This window comes from Cyprinodon tularosa, unplaced genomic scaffold, assembly GCF_016077235.1.
Source record: "Cyprinodon tularosa strain WSP-4 unplaced genomic scaffold, ASM1607723v1 ctg147, whole genome shotgun sequence".
NCBI lineage: Eukaryota > Metazoa > Chordata > Actinopteri > Cyprinodontiformes > Cyprinodontidae > Cyprinodon > Cyprinodon tularosa.
In genome coordinates this window covers 940,740-962,197 of record NW_024038298.1, presented here as the reverse complement: position 1 = coordinate 962,197, position 21,458 = coordinate 940,740, and the positions used below count along the sequence as shown (strand labels likewise).

Below are 21,458 nucleotides of genomic sequence, written 5' to 3'. Positions count from 1 at the left end.
CCAAGTCTTTTATAGATGTAGTGTTACTAGAAATCAGAATCAAAGTGAGTTTTTTTCTGACATCCTCTTTAGAAAATACTGAAGCTTCTGTGCCGAGCGATGAGTCACAGAGTGAAGAAATGGTAACAGAAGGTAAATACTGCAACATCATTCTTTACCAACATTTGGTGAAGCGTTTTTATGTGTGCCATCTTGCCTGATAAGCACTTTGGTATACCTTGACTAACTGATTACACGCCAATCCAGCCAGACAATGCCTTAGCTTAGATTCTAATACCCTAGGGCAAGCCCACCCCCCCCCCCCCCCCTCCCAAAGTAAAGATAAAAGGCTGCTCGTAACATTCACTAAGCATGCATTCAGAAAAAAGTGACTTTCGAAGAAATCCCCTCACCCCAGTAACAGCAAGATCAGGAGAGAAAGTGCTGATTTGTATTATTCACATAAAAAGATGGAGATAAGAAATGCATTCAGCGACTAGAGCTGGGTCGCCCCTGCTGCCTGCGGAGGAGGGAGCGTGTTCAGGCGAGACATTTGAAGGAACCGTTCATTGACATCACGTTTTGAAAAGGCAAACCACTCCGCTCCTTCTACATGAAGGACTGGGAGCATAAACAACAATGGCTTCTTCTTAACAGTCATCTGATTCGGACCAGAAAGAGGGTCAAACAGCAGGCAAAAAAAATATATGTGTATCTTTTTCTTTTTACATACAGTAAACAACTTTTAACACAAAAGATGATCATGTAAATTTAAAAGATATGAGATTTGATCAAAAAAATTACTTCTTTCAATCCAACTGTGAATTCTTTGCTACAAAAGCATGAAAGAGTACCAATTAGGAGCAAACACATGGCCTCGTAGGAAACACTGCTGGAAGGGAGTGCCGCAGATCGACCAGACACGGAGGGCGCCGCTTTAAAATTAAAACCTACATTCCAACAGTGACTGAGAACGTCTGCTGCTCCGTTAAGACATCGCCTTGATTTTAGCAAAGCCAAACACGAGAAATCAGTGTTTGACTCGGTGCATCTCTTTCTGATTCAAATACTAATTTCTGCATCTCTACAAAGAGACAGGATGTTATTGCCAACACTGACAATTAGAAGGGAAAGGCAGCTTCTGAATTATAAAATACTGGTAGACATTCATGAAGTGAGGACACAAAGTAATAGACAGCATTAGTATTGATTCGTTTCTTCAAAAGGAGTGTAAAAAATTGCACCCCGACATAAATGACAAAAAAAATAAATAACTTAAAAGATTAAACTTTGCAAGCATATTATGTGGAGAAAACTCACGAGCTGTTCACTTTTTAAATATTCAAACATAAATTAGATGCATTTGGTGTAGAAAATGCAAATTTCATCTTAGAGGTTGATTTAATCCAGTTTCAAAAGCATGTGATGCAGATTGTTTTGGAATATCTCCGGATGAACTCTCAGACTTTCTGAAGGAGGGGAAGGCTGCTGAGAAGCCATCTATCTGGATCGACTTTATCTACACTCATAGATTCTAACCAGATTATTAAAGGAAAGAAAATAAACGGCAAAAACGCCCCCAAACAAATGTAAAATAAACTGATCATGTGTCCCGCCAAGCCTCAATGAACCAGATTTGTCCCTTCATGTAATTCATGTTAGTGGAAGAGGAATCCAGAGCCGTCCTTTCATCTGCCAGGTTTCCAGGCAGAGCAGGAAAACAGACTCTAGGTTTAAAGTTGCTGATGATCGTACTCCGCGATAAGTTTCTTTATATGAGCCAGCTTGTGGTGTAGATATTCACAGCGGTTCTTCTCTTGGCTATAGTTTGGATTAGTCTGTGGAGAAAGAAGCACAGAGTGAGGACCTGATTATCTGCTTACTTTGTTCTTTTCACTGAAATTCAAAACAAATGCCTACCTTTTTGATTTTATGATACTCTTGAAGTATTTGATTGTGGATCGACTGTTAGGAAAAACAAAGATAAAAAAAACATTATACATGTATTTATGTTTAACCCACACCTAAAAATCCTCCCAGCATTATCTTAATTCATACAAGGTTTTTGCAAGTTTCTGTAAATTATATTTAACCCAAAGCCGGCCTATTCTATGCTTTCCATTAGTGCTGCGTTTATAGATTTCTATAAATCAAGCCACTGGCTGCGGATAACAACAGTTTTTCCTCTTTTACTTGATTGAAGTTGTTTATTTAGGGAGTTAAACCTTGTTTTGGGTCTGCAGGTCCAGCTAAATGTGTGGACATAAACTGCATTAGACGGAACTCATGTTTTACTCCTTCATCATGGGTAGAAATGCACAAATAAAGTTTTCTTTTTATGGCAGCGCCAACATTCCAATGTTCTTACAGGTCTGGCCTTTCTAAATGCGATTTGGACTGATACCTTTTTTCCTTCTAAAGAACAATAATTCACAAAAGCGATGCTGTTGGTTCATGGACTGAAAATGTTGAGCGTTCTTGACCCAATAAGATGGCCATTGTTCTGGATATTATGTTTACATGTCAAAGTTTAAACCTGTGGAGCTTAAACCAAACAAGATAGAAATAACTATTCTAAATGTAAAACAAGAGAATTTGCAACTTGCATCGACGACAGTTATGGCTTAAAATGCATCAGTGCATCATGGGATAGCACATAACAGAGCCTGTCAAAGATAAGAGGATATGAGAGCGGTCACAGATACTGCTGTTAGTTTTTAAAACAACCCTTCTGGGATTTAATTCCTGACTTTGGGATCTACCGCATCTCTTTCTGTTTCGGTTCCTAGCAGATCCAAAATGTCTACTAGGGTGTTAAAGTAGCTGTCAGTTGAGTATTTTAATGAGTTACACTTTTATGTTTCTTAATTAGTTATACACACAGAATGCTTCATAATTACTTATACACAGAGAAAGTAACCCCTGGGTTGAAGGACGGGTCGTTTTTGATCAGTGTTGGTTTTGAATGGGCTCCATTATGCGTTCCAACTAATGAAGGTGTTTATAGCTGTAACGCTTTCCTCCAACAGAAAGAAAGAGGTCAGTAAAATGTGGAACAGTATTGTTTTACATCATGATCTACATTTTTAAAATTCTTTATGACGCCAGGCCGCATCCAATCAAAGCTGGTTTAAGCATTACAATGCCAACTTGTAGGGAAATCCTAAATCGGTCCGACATCAGTCAAAAATGTATGTTTGTAATGCAACTTAAAATCTCTGGTATCAGTTTGCTGGCAAAATTCTCCACTTCCATCCACAGCTGCTTAAATTTTATGTAGCCCACTGGTTAATTGTAAAAGGTTTAGGTGTTCTGGTACCTAATGTTGATTTCCATTAGTATCACTTGATTAAGCCTTTTTTAACATTCGGCACTACAAAATAACTAATAAAAGTATTTAAAATTAGTGCTATTATTGTATTGGGTCAATATCGATACCAGTTAAAGGGATAGTTCGGGATTTTTGACATGAATCTGTATGGCATCCCCATCACCAGTGTCATGCAATCACACTGACTTACCCCTGGCAGCATCCTGTGAGCAGAGTTCTCGTCCAGCTTTGGTCAAGCCGAAAGTAGTCCGGCAGGTTTGCTAGACCCAGCGAAATAAAACGTTTCTCTTCCCAAAACATTATGTGTTCAAAAGAGTGATATTTTTGCATCCCAAAAACATTGTAGTGGAAAAAGTCACACGTCGTTATCACTTGGTCCTATTTTCTCTCTGTTCGTATCAGTGCGCGCCGTCATTCTGACAGCGAGCTCAACTTTTCCAGCTCATTTCAGTGCTAACTTAGCAGCTGCGTTTACAAGCAACGCCACCGAGCTAGCTTTAGAGCTAACCAAGTTCATTCATTCATTCGGCCACCCTGGATATCGCAGCTCCAGCTGTGGCTCCTGCGGCTCCGACTTCAGCTTCCATCACTTCTCTGTCCACCCTCTCTCTTTCTGCCCGATCTAACTCCATTTGTCGAAGTTCATCGTCAGTGTACTCGGGTTCATAAAGATATCCCTTTGGCTCTAAGTGGAAGTCGATGTTTTCCTCGTCGCTCTCGTAGTCAGACATCTTCCCCAGTAGTAAACAATCGCGAATCAAACAGGTAGGCCCTTAACCTGACAACAGCCAGATGCATGTCTCGCTCCGCCCAGCTCCACTCACATACGTATGCGAGTGGAGCTGGGCGGAGCGAGACATGCATCTGGCTGTTGTCAGGTTAGTAGGCCCTAGCTGTCAGGTCATGGTGTCGCGCGCACTGATACGAACAGAGAGAAAATAGGACCAAGTGATAACGACGTGTGACTTTTTCCACTACAATGTTTTTGGGATGCAAAAATATCACTCTTTTGAACACATAATGTTTTGGGAAGAGAAACGTTTTATTTCACTGGGTCTAGCAAACCTGCCGGACTACTTTCGGCTTGACCAAAGCTGGACGAGAACTCTGCTCACAGGATGCTGCCAGGGGTAAGTCAGTGTGATTGCATGACACTGGTGATGGGGATGCCATACAGATTCATGTCAAAAATCCCGAACTATCCCTTTAACACTGAAAGCTGAAATATCTGTGTTTTATTGGAAAAATACCTGCTAAAATGTCTAATCTAATTAATTCAATCCAAAATATCATATCAAACCAAGCCCTTTAACAAATGGCTTCTGTGGGGTGACTGACAAAAATGATAAAATATTGCCCCACTAGCAACGAATGACGTTAGATGCATATCTACATATGTAAAGAATATCACAACTAACAAAAACAATAACAAAAGTATGTTGTAGTAAAAATGTACCTTGTTTAAATTAAAGTATTTACTTTAATTTTTGGACCTTTGTTCACAAATTAGCATCTTAAAATGTGATATACGCTTCTATATTAATTATTCAGTGATGTGCATAGTACTAAGATGATCAACGTATTTACATGTCTTACTGTTAAAATGTTAAGATCTCCAGCAGACTGATTCTACAGAAGGTCTTAGAGGGGAAAAAAAGCCATAATTTTCAGCGTGTGATCTACTGGTTACCAATCACAGCCATATTCTGATACATCTTAATATACGCGTGTAGTTCATTTATCAATACAACAGCTGAAGTCCTCAATAAGAGGAAAAAAAAAAAAAACACACAAAACAAATTGAACCAACTCAGTCAAATAAGAAAACTTGGGGAAAATGGCTATATATGAATGGTACGTACAAACTGAGGGTGGATTTTATGTAATTGTCTGAGACTTAATGACCTGATAGGAAAACTACTAAAATGACATTTCTGTGCCTTGCAGAAACCATGCTTTTATTGTTTTTCAGTCATAAAGTCAGTTTTGTATTTTTCATATTTCATGTACCTTGTACTTGTCTGTGCCATGTTGAAGCTGTTTCAGCTCGTTGTCGAGCACAGTGAACTGCCGGGTGATGCCCTCTATTCGAGCATGCAGACCCCGGTACTCACTATACTCAGCGTTGAAATCATTTTTATACTTCTGTCGCTGCTCCGGGGAGTTGATCACCGTGTACTTCCTAAGATTGAAAATGATAAAAAATATTAGCCAAGAAACTCCCGCATCGTATAATGGTTTTTGTTAATTGCTTCATCAAAGTAGGAAAAAAAAGCACTGGATTCATTTCACACAATTGTTAGCTAGAGTAACTCCTGCAGGAGATTTATGTTGCACTTGTCACATGTTATCAGCACTATGGCCAACTGCTGCCCTCCTTAGGGATCCACCAATCCAATTAAATAAGGGTCCAGTGAATGCATTTTTAAATTAATAGTGTAACAGTCCTCATTATAACTCCTGATATTAGATATTGGATTTTATGATTTTATGTCTGCGGGACCCTCAGCAAGGCATGCAACTGTAATCTAAAGAAAAAAAGACAAAATTTAAGTAATGCAAGCAGCTTTGCTGTTAAAAAAAGAAGTTCTAAAATGTTTGTTTCTGCCCACGAAGGAGGAACCAATCTTGTTCAAAACTATTACATGACCTATACCATCTGAAAGCAACACTATGTATCCTTTTACCAAAATGCTAGCTTGATTTTAGATATATCAAATGATTTTCCAGGTCCATATACAGCAGTTGGTGCCTATCAATAGACTACATGTGGGCTGCTTTCCTCAAAAACTGGCCTATAAAACTTGAGAGCAGTGTTGTTTTCATCAACGATGACGAAAGCATTTCGTTGACGCTCCCTTTTTTCATGACAATAACGAAAACTGACAAGCTAAACATGGATGTTTGATGATGAAAACATGACGAGTAATGAGAGTTTTCGTTGATGGGATGAGACTAAATAAAGATGTTAGCGGTGACCTGTCAGACGTTTAAAATGCATTCTTGTGCTGTAATCTGCTTAGCAGTATTAGCCGTGCTACCGTGACCTGTTTGGTCATGCCACCGAGATGGAACATGGCAGCAGCAACAGGGATGAAGGTAAGCCGGAATCGTCCGATACTGCGCGCTTAACTCTGACAAACTCTGCTCTTCCAACTGTGCTTGTGCAGAAATGCATCTTTGCGCGCTTAGCTCAGAGTCTTGTGCTCCACAGCGATGGTTCGCTCTCAGCAGTATGTAGGGCTGGGTATTGTTCAAAAATTTTCGGTACCGGTACCAATACCGATACCTTCACTTCGATACCGGTTCCTGAACGATACTTTTTTCGATACCAGTTTTATAATATCAATTCGAAGAAAAAGAAAATTACTCAACATAAAAAAGTACAAATCTTGAGTTTTATTTTAAGCTCTGATTTTTCCATTTACATTTTTCCTCTTACATAAAAAAAAAAAAAATCAGTGTCTAATATTCACTGTAACATTGTGAGGACCTTTTTACTTAGCAGTTTTACTTTAGAAAAATTACCATGTCTGACAAACAAGCCCGTTGAATGGGATCCTATTGACAGCGCACCGCTGGTATGGGGGGGTCTGAGCGGCTCCGACAGAAAGAATATTGGAAGGCAGGATGAACTGACTGCACTGATTAAGTTTTCAGGTGGATTTTCCCACTTACAAACATAATAAAACTACTTTATTCCCACTGATCACAGCAAATATAGCTGCAAGGCAAATAAAGGATAGAGTAGCTCCGCCCAACGCGCATCAGAGCCACTTTTGCACCGCGCAGCCGGAGCAGCAAAGCTTCTTCAGCCGCGCGTCAGAAGCTGGCACAAGCAGCAAAAAAGGAAGCAGCAGACGTGATTTTGCTTCTCCTGCTGCGTCCAGTTTGAAATTGCAGCATTATTACATTATTACAGCATTACTCCGCTCTGGCTTTGCTCTGCCCACGGGCTGCTGAGAGGAGGATGGTCGCGCTGGTTGCGGTCCGCTCTTCTTGCAGTCAAACACCGAGCAACTTTCTGCTCTTAAATTGCTTACGTCTACTCTACACTATTAGCATCAGTCTTAATAAAGTGAAGCCGCACTTTTGACCTGGGGGGCATTTTAAAGGAGTTCCGCAACGCTCACAACCAGTTCACAACAGATACACATCAACCCTGGCTGTAGGCGGGACCACCTGTGTATTTTTCCTGGATGACGCAATCACGTTAAGTGTTACAGCCAATCACCGAAACTTGGTACCGAAAGACTAGGCATGTTTCGATACTCGGTAGAACCGAAGCATTTCGGTCGGTACCATAAAAGACCCGAAGTTCGGTACCCAGCCCTAGCAGTATGGCTCTTCCTGCTCTTGCTACTTAATAAACTATATGGGGCTGATCATCCTATGTCGAGCGCTAGAAATCCTTTTGTCTAACTATCAGGATTTTATTTCTTCCGGCTCACAAGAGGTGACGCAAAACCTTTTTTAAGTTCCACCAAAAGGCATCTCTAAATTCTATACATATATACAATAAAATATTTAATTGCTTACTGTTTATTTTTGGATAAAGACCGATATGAAAAGGTACATAGATCTTGAAATATTTAAGTAGATAGGAACAAGAACTATGAGAGAAAAATATGTTTGTTCACATATTGTTGAAATTTAGGGTTTGCCATGGACTGCCATGACATTTGTAGGGCAATTATGTAGGTTCTCTGTGTATTTTTTCAGATCAGACCCCTTTGAATTTAAATCTACTTTGACCCTGAGCCGTAGTAACCAAGGGGCAAATCCTAAGACATAAAAATAAAATTGCCAAAGTAGAAAGAAGAAAGTTTTTGTTCTTTGCTCTTTTGGAGTAATGAAGATTGATTGATCTGTGTGTAATGCATAATTAATGGTGGATCAAGAAGTGCTTGCTTTGGATGGAAACCTTGTATGTCTAAAAACACTTGTATTTTGTCGGTCTGCTATATTAACCAATATGATGTGTTGAACTACATCTGCTATTTTCACAACTTTGTGGGATACTTTTTTATAAAGTAAAGGTATTTATTCATAAAAAAGTTTATTTTAATTCTATAAATGAAAGTTTTCTGCCCAACAGCAATGATGAACTGCACAGCAACATTACATACCCGACATATGTAGTATCTAGGTAAGAGCCGTCAGTCTGGTAAAGAATCTAGTTGTAATTCAAAATTGTAAAGGTTACATTTTATGAAGTGCAACATAAAACGACCGCTGAAGGTGTTTCTAACTTACAGCTACCGTATAATGAAGTATTAGCAGTGTATTGGTATAAAAGCGGGTTCACAGAAGGAAACCATCAGTTCTGCGCCAGACTGAATCCGCAACATACGGCGAGCGAGAAGGTGAATGTGATGAATCCTCTCTGCGTTCACGCCAACAGCCACAACCAACAAACTTCCTAGCAGACATGACGCTGAATCTGTTGCGACTGCAAACCTTCTTTCTTTTTATTTTTATTTATTTAGTCTTTTTCTTTTGGCAGGCCATAAACAGCAGCTAGGTTAATACTGCGATCAAAGACATCTTTTAAGGTATTGGACTGCCAAAGATCCATATTTAAATAACTTTAAATGGGACTGTGGAAAGGAACTCCTGACTGGGAAATCTAGATTCCTTATCTGGTACCAGCATAGAGAAATTATTTGATACTCACAATAAATAATCTGCAACTTCAGGTGATGATGAAGGAATACTGGTAGCTTTGCACATCCCATTCAGATCTGAAACAAGGGCACAAGCATTACAACTTGTTAAAAATGGCGACATCTGTAGTTTTCAAACAAATCTACAGAAAACCTATAAAAAAAAGGCCATGGATTGATTATTTGTGTGATATATTTCTAACAGTTTTACACCCAAGTTGCTCTGGCATTCCATTGTCCTGTTGATAATACAATCTCTATGGAATTTAGGTCATGGCAGTTTACTGGCCTATCAAGCACAATGATACCATAGCTGTAAATCAAGCATGACTATTTCTTGGAAGACGCTTGCTCCAACTTTAAAACTGATAAAAACCCATTGAATCAACATCTACAGAAAGCATCGCTCCCAAATCATTTGACTGTGGAAACTCTCTCAAATCTGTGAGTATTTATGTGCACTTTTATTTAACCACATATGTCCATCCACTCAATTTTTCAAAATCTGAACATCAGGCTTCTTTAGCAATGGGCCTTGGAGTTGGTGGCCATCAGCTGGACAAACACTGCAGTCAGCAGCCTACTTTGTGACCGAGAAAGTCTGTCAGCTTTTTGTTTCTCCCTTCAGCTGTAACCCATAATCATCAAAATAAACTGAAATGAGCACTTGATACTCTGACTAGTTGAGAGTGACCTTCATACATGAACTCTCTAGAGAAGTGAACATTTGCACATTATTTTGAACAGCAGGGGTCTCACTTTAGTCATTGAGAAGCTCACAGGTCACATAATTCATTACCTACTCTGCAATAACTGACATGCCTGTCCACATAAAGTAGTATTTTATTGAGAAGGACCCTAATCTGATGACTTGAACCAACATGTGTGAGGTTTTTGGTGTTACCTGTGCTTTTTAATGCAATACTGTTGTTCTTGGAGTTCTTCAGGCTCATTTCACAGGCTGCTTTAGGCTCAGACAAAGGCTCCGGACAGACCTTTTTCTCCTTCTCCCTCCCTTTCCCCTTTCTTTTCTCCTTGTCTTTATGCTTTTTTGACGTCTTTTTGGTTTTGTTATTAATTGCCATAGGGCTACTGTCCCGTGGGCCTTCCAGCACCGTGTGCCCGGAGGAGGATGTGCCGATGCTCGGAGCGAAGGCCACCGTCGGCATAGACGGAAGCGACGGCGGCTGACTGAGCCGCTCGGACAGCGCCACTTCCTGAGAGTCGCAGTCCCGCCCGTTGTTGCTGGAGTCATTGCTGACGTCTGATAAAGCCTCGAAAGGACGAGGGATGTCCAGCATCGGGAGTGGCTGTGAGCTGGATGTTACGCCGCCTTCGGATGTAGACAACGGCGCTGCCACAGAATCTCCTTTGCTGCAGGAAGAGCTAAGCTTGCCGTTCACTTGGACTGTTGCAGCCTTGTTGGCAAGGTGTGATATTCTGGGCTTTTTGTTGACAAGAGGGTCGATGAAGTCAGCAGCAGGTCGTTTCTATCAAATAAAAAAAAAGTGATTTCAGCAGCGAGGAAAAGATGACACATGATTGTTGCAGGTAAAATGATATTACAGAGAGACTTTGGACACTGGTGAAAGGCGATCTGAAACAGTAAAGATGGATTATTTCACCATTAGACACTGAAAGACTAATACAAAACTGATAAGTGACTTAAAAGAATTAACATCATAATTAGAATCCTCCTTTATAATAATATTGCTGTGGGGAAAAAAGAAACATCTGAACCAACCAAACCACGGTTCCCCAAAATTGATAAACCTATTAAAAAGCCGCATCAATAATAAAAATAACGCAATGGTAGAAAAACAAAGGAAGAATTATTCTGCTGACTTCTGTTCAATATTTAGCACTTCAAGGGTGTAAAAGGTGGCAAACAGGATGGCGTAGGTATGAAAGCTACTGTACTTGTCCACTGAGCATGAAAAGTATATTGCAGAACTTCCTGATTTAAACCACATGAACCCAAGCTTACAAAGCTTTATGTGGCTTTTTAGAAAGAAACTTTTATAAATTAAATCTTCAGTACCGCTGTCTTTTTGTGTTTGTCTGTATGTTCTTGTTAATGTTATGTTTGCTAAGGGAGGGTCCGGAAAGAATGGGGCAACAGTCGTGTTCTGAAGAGAAAACAACCTGAAGGGAAGGAGCCATTAAAAACTGAGCCAGTTTCATTTTCCCGTCTAATGAAAATGTTAATAATCCTGCTGGACGTTCGTTTAGTAATCCAAGCCAAACAGAAGCATTTAGAAATCCGTAACAACAAAATAAAAAAGAGAAAAAAAGATTAAGAATGTGATATTCAAAGAAATGCCACCACAGGAGGGCAAGGGAAGATGGACTCACCTGAGATGGAGAAGTGGATCCCAGCTCTTTGGGAGGACTCTCTGGTACAGGGGCAGAACTGCTTTGGGCCTGTTTTCTGTGGGAATTCATGGGAGGGGGGATATATGCGGAGATGCAATTAAGAAGTTTAAGAAAAATAAATTATGAAACAGCAGTAGATTAAAAAAAAAACTAGCACCATCTGAAGATATTTATCCACTTTAAGGTTCTCGGCATTACAGTATGTCACCGTATCCACACCTCATTTTATTCTAGTTCAATATTTTGCAGCAAAACTGCACTTAATAGTGAAGATAAGGAGACTTTATACATGGTTTTCATTTTGTTTTGCAATAAAGAACACAGAAGGGGAGATTATTAATTTGTATTAAAACCCCTTTACCCTCAACCCCATAACTAAATGCTATGCAACAGTCTGTATTCAAATGTCACCTAACTAGTAAATAGTTAAGTTGTATGTACCCTAATCTCATTTTAGTATAAATATATCTGGGGTCCTTACAAAAAAAATAGCGGAGAAGCGGAAATCAACAGCTCTGCTGTTAAAATGGATTAAAAGGATAATGCAAAATGTCCAACAGAAAACAAAATGCAAACTCCCGTCCCATATGAAAACACAGGAGCATCATCCCTATAAGGAGATCCTTTGGTTTAGCAAAGGTGTGAGATAGAACTAGAGCTGAAGCAATTGGGTTAATGATAATTAATCCGTTACTGAAATAATAAACTTAGTAATCGATCGATTAATCGTTAAAAGGAGGATCGAGACTTTAAAACATGCCTTTAGCTGACAGAGCAGTTATTAAACCAAAATCGTAAAAAGATATTTAAACATTTGGAATTAAAGATAAAAATATTTTTTGTCTGTTAATATGTTCTATCCAGAACTCAAATGGAAAAGTTTAATTTAATAAAAAAAATATTATTTTAAGGACCTTTGGCTATCTGATAAATAATCGATTAATTGAATAAAAAAAAACAATCAACAGATTAACTGATTTGCAAAATAATCATTAGTTGCAGCAGTAGATGGAACAAAATACATGATAAAATTGATGGAAAACCAGTTGGAGGTAGGACAATTCTCAAGAATGCAGTAGTTCACATTCCAGCAGAACTGAATCACTAAACACACATCCAGAGCAACTATAGAATGGCTATTAATGGGTTAAAACAGCCCAGTGAGAGTACACATAAAAATACAACTGAGCATCTTTGTTAATTACATTTGATCTATTTAGCAAATAATCGAAATATATAAAATGGCCAAAAAAATAAGATCCTTCATGCTATTCTATCTGTTAGAGATATGCCCTAAAAAGTCTATTGCAAATGCAGCAAAAGGTGTCCAACCATAACTCCAAAACTCCTCAGCTTCCATCTTTTTGATGACAAGAAAATTATATGGAAGCGGACTTCAGAGACAAGTTAGTTGCTGTGAGAAGCTGAGTGGGTAGCTATGACAACTGTGAAGGAGGAAGAAGTTGACAGAAGCATTTCTAATCACAAGCAGATTATGCTAATCTTCAGTAATTAAAATCACATATTTCTATTAGTTTAACCCCGTTTGGTATTTAAAAAAAAAGTGTTTATTATCTTCTGATCTCAGACAAAGCTGAGTGTTTATTTTATAGCTTTTTTCAGCTATGGCAGCTTGTTGGATTCTAGTGAGACAGCGGCCTGACAGTCTGCAGTTGCAGAAAGAAAGTGAGAGCGAGAGAATATGGTGCTGCAGCTCACTTTGAGGACGGATGCCATTTGGCCAGCGGGATTAGGAAAACACTAGCTACATGCTTGTTTAGAGGAAGTGAGGCACTGGTTTTGTTTGTTCCTGAAAGGCTTTATTCCTGAACACCCCCACACAGTTTGCATGACTGCACCAGTCACACCTGCTTCGGAACAGGAGCACTTTTGCCTTTATTTAGCCAGAAGGAAACATTACAGCTCCAGGTATAAAAAGAGGCTCATATTGCATGAGAGCAAACTGTTAGGTGGAAGCAGCCAAGGAGCTGTGCTGATATGAAGCTGACCGAGTCACACAAACTGATCTTCTGCGAGAAGATTAAATGAGGTCTCCAGATAAAAAAGAAACCTCAATCCTTTTTTTTTATGCACACTGGTTTGCAGCATTAAAGCTGCACAGTTTGCTTTCTCTGGATTGTAAGACTGCAGAAATAATGAACATTTTGGTTGCAAAGTTCAGAAGCATTTTGCAGTTGCACAGCCACAGCTGATGACAAATCAGTAGTGGAGCTCTAAGATAGCCTCGTCCCTGCATCGGCATGGTTAAATAAGGGTGTGCGGCTTGGCGTGTCTGCCAAGAGGACACTCCCACAGGCAGGAAGGCAAGGGGACGAGAGGCAGACAGATATGGCTGAACCTTGGACAGATGCCACCTCACACACAGATCAGCATGTGCTGGAACACTGTTGCATCATGTGCGTTCCAGTCATGTTGCTCTGCTGCTCCTGCGTGACTTTCTGCATGAGTTCCAAAACTCTAGAGGAACTAAGGCGGGGGAGGACAAATTGGGTAGGAGGCTCTAGTTGTTAGTCAGCTGATGAACTCAAACCGAGATCAAAGTGCAAAAAAAACAAAGAAGACAGAGAGAGAATGTGCAGATTTGCACTTTTTGTTTATAAAAGGAAAAGTAGGTCTGTAAATTCCTTGGATGCACTGGGAATGATAGAAAAAGAAATCCATTTGAATGACGTAGTCCAGTGGCAAGTGTGGCCTTTGTGAAACTGTCCATCTGTGACAGCCACAGTTTACAGCTGTGTTAGCGCTCCCAACACTGTTAATCAAGGATTATTAGGGGCGTCATAAAACTATTTTCTCATTTCCGATACAGATACTACAGCTTTGAGTATAAACTGATACAAATATTGGTCCAATGCCATTTCAAAATAAGTCATACATCATCTTATAGCTTATTTCATCATCTCGAGTTTCAAAAAGGCTTGATGAGATGATGATTACTTAAACAGAAACCATAGACAACAACAAACTCTGTCAGATTATATGGAGACAGCTGCATTTAATTTGGGGTTACCAGACTAAATAGGGGTTAAAAAAACAAAGACAAGAAGGAAAAAATAGTATTTATTTATAAAACCTAATAAAATCCATGTAGACATACCTGGACAAAATTCTCTTGAGAAGCTGCTGGTCTCCCTCCGTGTACCCCGGCCAATCTTTCTGGACTTCCTTATACATGAAATCCTTCAATGTGAAGGTATTTTCTTTCCCATTTAGATTGGCGACCTACGAACAAAAATATGTTACCACTCTGATCACCACTTAATCTGGGGGGTGAAAGCTGACATTTAAGCGAGAGTGGAAAAAGGACAAATGTTGTAGATGTTTGCTTCACATGTGAATGACTCACCTGTTGCAGGTGGCTGTCCAGGGCTTCTTTGTCCAGCTGTGAAAGGCCGTCCTTCTGCAACCTTAATATCAGCTCGGGCTTTTTGTAAGGTTTCAGGGCCAGCAGGTGTATGAGGCGCTCACGGAGAGGCCGGTGCTGAGTTGTGCATTTTTTTTGCGTACTGCTAGAGATGAGGACAGGCCGAGATGTCCTCCGTGAGGGAGCCACATCTGAAAGACCAGGCGCCGGTTTCCGGATCTGGACTTTCTTACCTAAAGAAAACAGAAATACATTCAAAGATTTAAAAGACACTTAAGTATATTTATACTTTGGTTATTAAGCTTTCATCTTTTCAGTTTTACTTCTTGGATAAGTACACTTCTTTATAGTTATAAGTAAAAGAAGGCCCACACAGTAGTGATGCACCGATAAATTAGAGACACAGAAACCAGACTATATTTAGCTCAATTTGCACTGAATGTTCCAACTGACATCAGGTTCTACCAGGTCACATGAATATAAAGTAGTGACATTTATTGTAAGGAAACTGCATCAGAGAGCTACACTTTTAGTAGACAACAGGAAGACTGACCTATGAAGTTGCTCCATTTAACATTGTTCAGCTTTTAACCTGCATGATAAACTGCTAAACTTAGCAGTTGACTTTTGGAAATCTGAGTTATGGCATGGATCTTTATTCTCCGAGAAAAAATGCACATTTTTTCCAAAGCTAGCTACAGTCAGTCCTAATATAAGTTTTGCTTATGATAAAAAAAACAAAAACAACCAAGGACATTAGATTTTTAAAAACTTTACATTTTTGCACGTTGATAGCCTTCAAATGGCTTTAAAATATGAAGAATAACTCTTAAAGCAATTTACAAAAACAAAATATACTTTGTAATAGAAAAAGAGAATAAAACAGGAAGTAAGGATCAACATCTGGGCAGATGTTTTAGAGCATTAGCTTCAGTCAGTGCTGAGTTGATGTGAGGAGCTTCTTTAGAATACAGCTGCTTCTTTTGTTCGTGCACATAATGAGTAAATCCTAGAAACATTTAGCTTTTGACTTCAGTGAGGCCTTTTCTTTAGGAACGCCGACATTGAATCAGTGGCTCTGCACCATCGTCTCTGCTCTCTGTCTGTGTTAAAGACATGATGAACAGCCACCTGCATTGCAGCTCCTCAGCCAATCGGAGTCATGCATGCGTATCTCAGCTCCCTGCTCCTTCCTGAAGCAAACATCTCTTTCCAGAAAGAGAGAGAGTGAGGTTTTGAAAAATCTCTTTGTTTGACTGAGTTAAAGCAACAGGCAGCATTAGATTGCAAGTAATGTAGCAATATATGAAAAATAATTAGATTACCTTTCTAACTGTGCTATTATGCAACAGTTACTCCCAACACTTTCCATCAGTACCTTCTTTACTGGCTCAGAGTAATAAACATTTTTAAATTAAACCAGTGTGAATAAACTGAGATATAAATATAAAGCTTCTGTTTCAAAGATTTTATTATGAAGTCACTATTAATGTTTCATCCAGTTGAAGTTTGACCACTAAACTAAATATCTGGCTCATAAAAAAAACTAGATCAACCCTCCAAGTATTCCTGCAAATTGCTGCCTTATTATAATCACTTTGATTCCTTAAAGTTATCAAAAATAAGCCCGCTCTTGAACATTTCATAACAAAATAAGCCAAAGAAGTTGAAGAGCATTTACTACAGGATTAAGGGTGATTGGAGACCAACAGTGTAAGTTGCGTCATATAATTTAGCGAAACATTTCTTTTCTATGAGGCACATTGACCTACTTTATTACATGAGTGGGGCACAGATATATATATATATATATATATATATATATATATATATATAGTGGTTTTATTTTTTAAAGCAGATAATAAACAATTCCAGGGGAAAGTCTTTCTGTTAACCAAAAGCTAACACTAGTTTAGCAACTGGAACCCATTTATTGAAAATGTGGGTAAAGATTAAAAAAAAAAAAAAAGCATGATATGTGTAGCCAAACGTTCTGTCTGCAATCTGATCCTCCTCAAAAACTTTAAATAATAGATGATAAATTCTTCAGCAGAACAGACATTTTAATGACAATGTGGCACCAAGCTGCTTTCTGGCTCTAGAAAACCCATCTCTATTTTTAGAAGAGCTAGTAAAGATCTGGGTCTGGCACCGGCTCTGTTTAAGTGTTGGAATCATCATAATGGAAAAACACTGAGCGCTATTTGGGAAAGAATCTCATACTAAATAAATTCCTTCTTGACAATGAGGAATACTGACTTTTAGTCATCTGGTATTTGATCCAAACAACCTGTCAGATCCAGAATAAACCGAATCCCCATCCCAGCAAAGCTACGTAATAATAGGATGCTTTCAGGGTGAGTCTTGTAGTGTGACATATTTATAGTGTTGAGGTGCTAAAACTAGAGGCCACGTTATTATAGAGCAGTCTTATTGAGCACAAGGCTAAAAGAAGCTAATTATACAATGACTGACAGCATGTTTGGGTCAATATGAAGCCTCCTCACCTACATATCTTCCCCCTGGCTTAATGACGATAGCGCTCCTACTGCGAGTCTCCTCCTCAACCTGGGCCATGTTTTCTCTAGCCTTCTGGTAAGAGTCGTCGGTCGCTCTCACTGTGATCTTGTCCTGGATGCTGCCCAGACAATCCAGCTGAATGCTCCCTTCACTGCCAAAACAAAGAGCAGGGACTGAGGAAAACACAGATAGGAAAAAGATGGAAGTCAAAGCAGCAATTTTTATATACCTCAGTATTCTCACATTTACATTTTGTAGAAACCATTTTTTCCACTGAATGTACCTAGAAAATGGGTGAATTTTTTCCAATGTCTTGCAACTAACTACTGTTCCACTGAGAGCAGACAAGTGATGCATCAAATGTGATCCGTTACCGACTCTCTCTCATTCTTACTCCACTTTGGCAGAAAATGAGATGGTGCAGACCCAGTCTGTAAAAGCTGAGCTCAGTCATTTGGGTATCAGACTGCAATCTAAGCCTGATTAGAATCCAGGAGTCCTCAATGAACTCTGCCTGACGCACATGTTAAAAATACTTTTAGAAGAAATCAGGTCAGAAATCTAAGACAAGATTACAAGATTCTTATTGCCTCTTTTCTTCATGACACCATTTATTTTTTGATTAAGGATGCATCATGTCTGCAGATCTGGAATCATATCAATTTAGGAAGCCATGAAGAAAGTCCTACATTAATTCAAAAAAAAAACTTTTCCAGTATACCTCAAACCGTCATTGCAACTGAAGAAGAGAGACTGCTTTAGATTTTCACCTGGTGATGTACTGCTGGATGCAGTCGAAGCTGCCCTGGGGGTTATCTCTGCCCACATTCGACAGGTCGAAAGTAAACGTTTGCTGCTCACTGGAAGTTTCTGAGCGTGGTATTGAAATTTTCTGTTAGAGACAGAACAAAAAAAAAAAACACATTCAATCAAAATCCGTTTCGAGATCTAAATTTAAATTCTAATTAAAAGGCTAAAACACAAATGAATGTATTCATTAACTTAAAATCTGTAACAATTTGTGGACCTAGACATTGTAATATAATACTAGGAAATGAAATGCTCCATAGATACCTCAAACATTTCTTCTTCTAAAAGGAAAAAAAAAAAAATCAATAATAATAAAAAAAGAATCTATAACAAAGAAAAGCAGCATTTAATTTCAGATCATCTTTATAATCAAATCATGGCCGGGTTAATAAAATCCATGTTCAAAACTAAAAATAATTTCTGGAGCAACTCATCTTTATACAATATACGATACACTGCACACTGCCAGTCAGCAGGCTAAAAGTCCAACACCACCTTTCTCTTATTGCAAGAAAACAATCTGGCTGTTCGGAAACATTTGAAGCGACAAACAATGTGAACAGTCATCATGTGGAAAACGACAGCTCATCACACCTCACTTTAAGGTTTGCATATTTTAAACTACAGTGAACAAGCAAGCAATTTAATGACTTTTAGAACTGACAGTATGACTAAACCAGCAAGTAATTGCTTGTTCTACCTGTATTACTCTTTAAAGAATAGAACAACATGTCTGTCGCTTTGCTACATGCATCATAATAGAAAATATGTCATCAAATTGGAATTCTATAGAATTCTAAAATACTATAATAACAAAAGTAAGAATAATTGTTAGTCTTATATTTAGTAAAAATATTTTTTATATAGTATTCATCACAGCATCAGCCCCCAAAAGTTTTTTTGCCCTTTTAAACAAGTGTTCCTGCAATGGAGGTTAAAGTCCAGCAGCTGCTCCGTATATATGCATGATTCTAGTCTCATATTTATAGTTTTTAAACAACTGCTTTGCATTGTGAATCACTTTCAACTAAGGCTGCTAAATTCCATGTCTGTTCTTTAAAACCAGCTGATTGATTCTCCTAAAGTGGAAAGAAATAGTTTGGAAACCAACAGCAGAAATGTGGACGTTGCATGCTAGTAAGGGTTTTGATTCTCATGTAGAAGCAGAAGGCTTTAGTTTGTTGGTTTCATCAGGTGTCACACATCACACTGATCCAGTTCATCACCACAAAGAAACAGCAGTCGTTCAGATTGTGTTTCGGCTCCAGTTCATTGATAATAAGAAGCTCGGGATGTGACTCGGTGTGTTTTATCTGTGCTACAACAAACACGCGGTCAAGATGTCGGCTGCTCGGCTCCGTTCAAAGATCTCAGGATGTGAGCAGACCGTGAGTTACAACGAGCTCTGCTTATACTGCAGCTCATCAACATGAGAGCGTGAAAGGATTTAGAGAATTTAGCAGTCAGCAGCATCACATTTAGAAGCTGAGGGAGATCTAGACAAAAGGTTTTATAGACGGTGATTCACTACAAACATGGCAGCACTCCTTTTAGGAAGAAAAAATAAGTATTCCATCAAAAGAAAAGGTCTACTGATGTAAATATCCAGATAAACAACACTGTTCAGCGTGGATGATGTAACTAAAGTAAGAACTATTGGATTTAGTGAAGATACTAAAAGGACATCAGAGGGAGCTGCAAGGAGTTAAACAATTTCTGCAACTTTTGCAGATCAATCAGGCAGAAACGAAGAGAGAGAGTAAGACTTTTACCTGATAACAGGAGGGTTTAACAAAACGCCTCATCTATTATATAATATCATTAATTCAAAAAGGTTGCCATTGTTTTAAATCTTTAAAAGGGTAAAGATCTACAATTAGAGAAAGGCTTTTTAATGGTGCAAGTTGTGCTGGTCACAAATATAAAAGATTAGGCAGCCTGTTTAAAATCTCCACTCCGGATCGTCATCTTTAGTATAAAAAAAGAAAAAAAAAGAAAAAAGTTAATAATATAAATCTTAATATTAAATTAGTCCCACTGGGCGTCTCAGTTTAAATATCAGTACCAACATTGGATGCTACATCCAATCAATTGGAATTAATTTGTGTCTCTTAAGTCTCTTAAACCTTAGATGGCGCCAAGATGAAACTCAAGGGCTGTAATCATGATGGAAAACAAATGAGGAAAAAGCATCTCGATCAAAAAAGAATTAATTACAATCTTCAAAAGAAAAAAAAAATACTCTGGTATTTTAAATATAGGAATGCTGTTAAATTACAATTTTAATGTCATTGTGAGGCTGTTCATCCGTCTTCTTATTTACTTCTTAAGGAGAAACTCATACATGGCCCAAACACTTCAGATCAGATAACATCTTTGTTAAAAAAATATCAATATGGATGGCTAAAAATGAATATAAAACCATATAGAAAATACATTAATAGAGCTGCACAATATTAGAAAATCTCAAATTGGTAAAAATTACACAGCTGGTTTATGTAGAAATATAGTTTCCTTACTCCTCTGCTCTGAATCCCTCTTCCAGCGTGCCCTATAGCTTCTACTGCAATAAGACATCAAGCAACAGCCTGAAGACCTCTTTAGCAAGCATAGTGTGAAGATAATGCAATCTAATACATCAGTAAACTATTATAGAAAAACAAACATCCCTTTGTGCAATTGGCCAATACAATCTGTAACCACAATATAAAGTGTTTTAAGTGGGAAACTTGTTATCATAGAACATAAAAACAAAAATATTTTATGAAATGCAATCAATATGTCCCAAAAACAATGGGACAACACAATCTATGAAGAAATCTATCTAGTAATCTGGAGAACCTTCAGTACTGCAGTGCAGAAGTCTCAGCATAATGTTCCTCAATATGAAATAAAAATAAACTTTGTAGATTCATCTATGATCTACAGCACTTACTGTCAAAGGAAGAACAAGCCTCCTTACCAACGTTAAGTCAGAGTGATCTCTTCGATAACACTGCAATAAAAACATGCAGGATTCTTTCCTGGAAGTCATTGTAGGAGTGCGGCAAACACTTCCAGGTATTGTTGAAGGAACACAGTTTGTCTAGAAAGAAAATCCTCCAACAAGGTGCTCTGATGACTGCCTGGTTGAGTGGCTTACTTTCTGAAAAGCTGTACTAAACAGAATTTAGTAGAACTATTTTGTATACACAGAGTGTATAAAAAAAATGACAATAAAGGTTGTCTTATTTTAAGTCTAAACAAGAATAAATAAAACAGCCAATCAAGCCAACAGCAAATCTAAGTACATAGTTATCTGTTATATTAAGCAAAAATATATTTACAATTCCTGTTTTTTAGCCATTTAAAACAAGCTGAAATCAGGACAGTATAGGTGTCCTCTAAAATA

The 21,458-nt window shown here is 38.4% G+C and overlaps 1 protein-coding gene across 1 annotated transcript in view; it reads right to left on the bottom strand.

Annotated features, from left to right (window-relative positions):
- Positions 1-301: 301 nt before the first annotated feature.
- The window catches only part of ell (elongation factor RNA polymerase II), a 47,390-nt gene continuing 26,233 nt past the window's right edge, over positions 302-21,458 (bottom strand). The window contains exons 3-12 of the mRNA XM_038279050.1: positions 18,028-18,149; positions 17,245-17,408; positions 14,720-14,970; positions 14,471-14,595; positions 11,332-11,407; positions 9,881-10,466; positions 8,988-9,054; positions 5,321-5,492; positions 1,900-1,944; positions 302-1,817 (exon numbers count right to left, since the gene is read on the bottom strand). Of these exons, the coding sequence (XP_038134978.1) occupies positions 1,713-1,817; positions 1,900-1,944; positions 5,321-5,492; positions 8,988-9,054; positions 9,881-10,466; positions 11,332-11,407; positions 14,471-14,595; positions 14,720-14,970; positions 17,245-17,408; positions 18,028-18,149 (1,713 nt within the window). The 3' untranslated portion in view covers positions 302-1,712. The remainder of the gene's footprint in view (positions 1,818-1,899; positions 1,945-5,320; positions 5,493-8,987; positions 9,055-9,880; positions 10,467-11,331; positions 11,408-14,470; positions 14,596-14,719; positions 14,971-17,244; positions 17,409-18,027; positions 18,150-21,458) is intronic.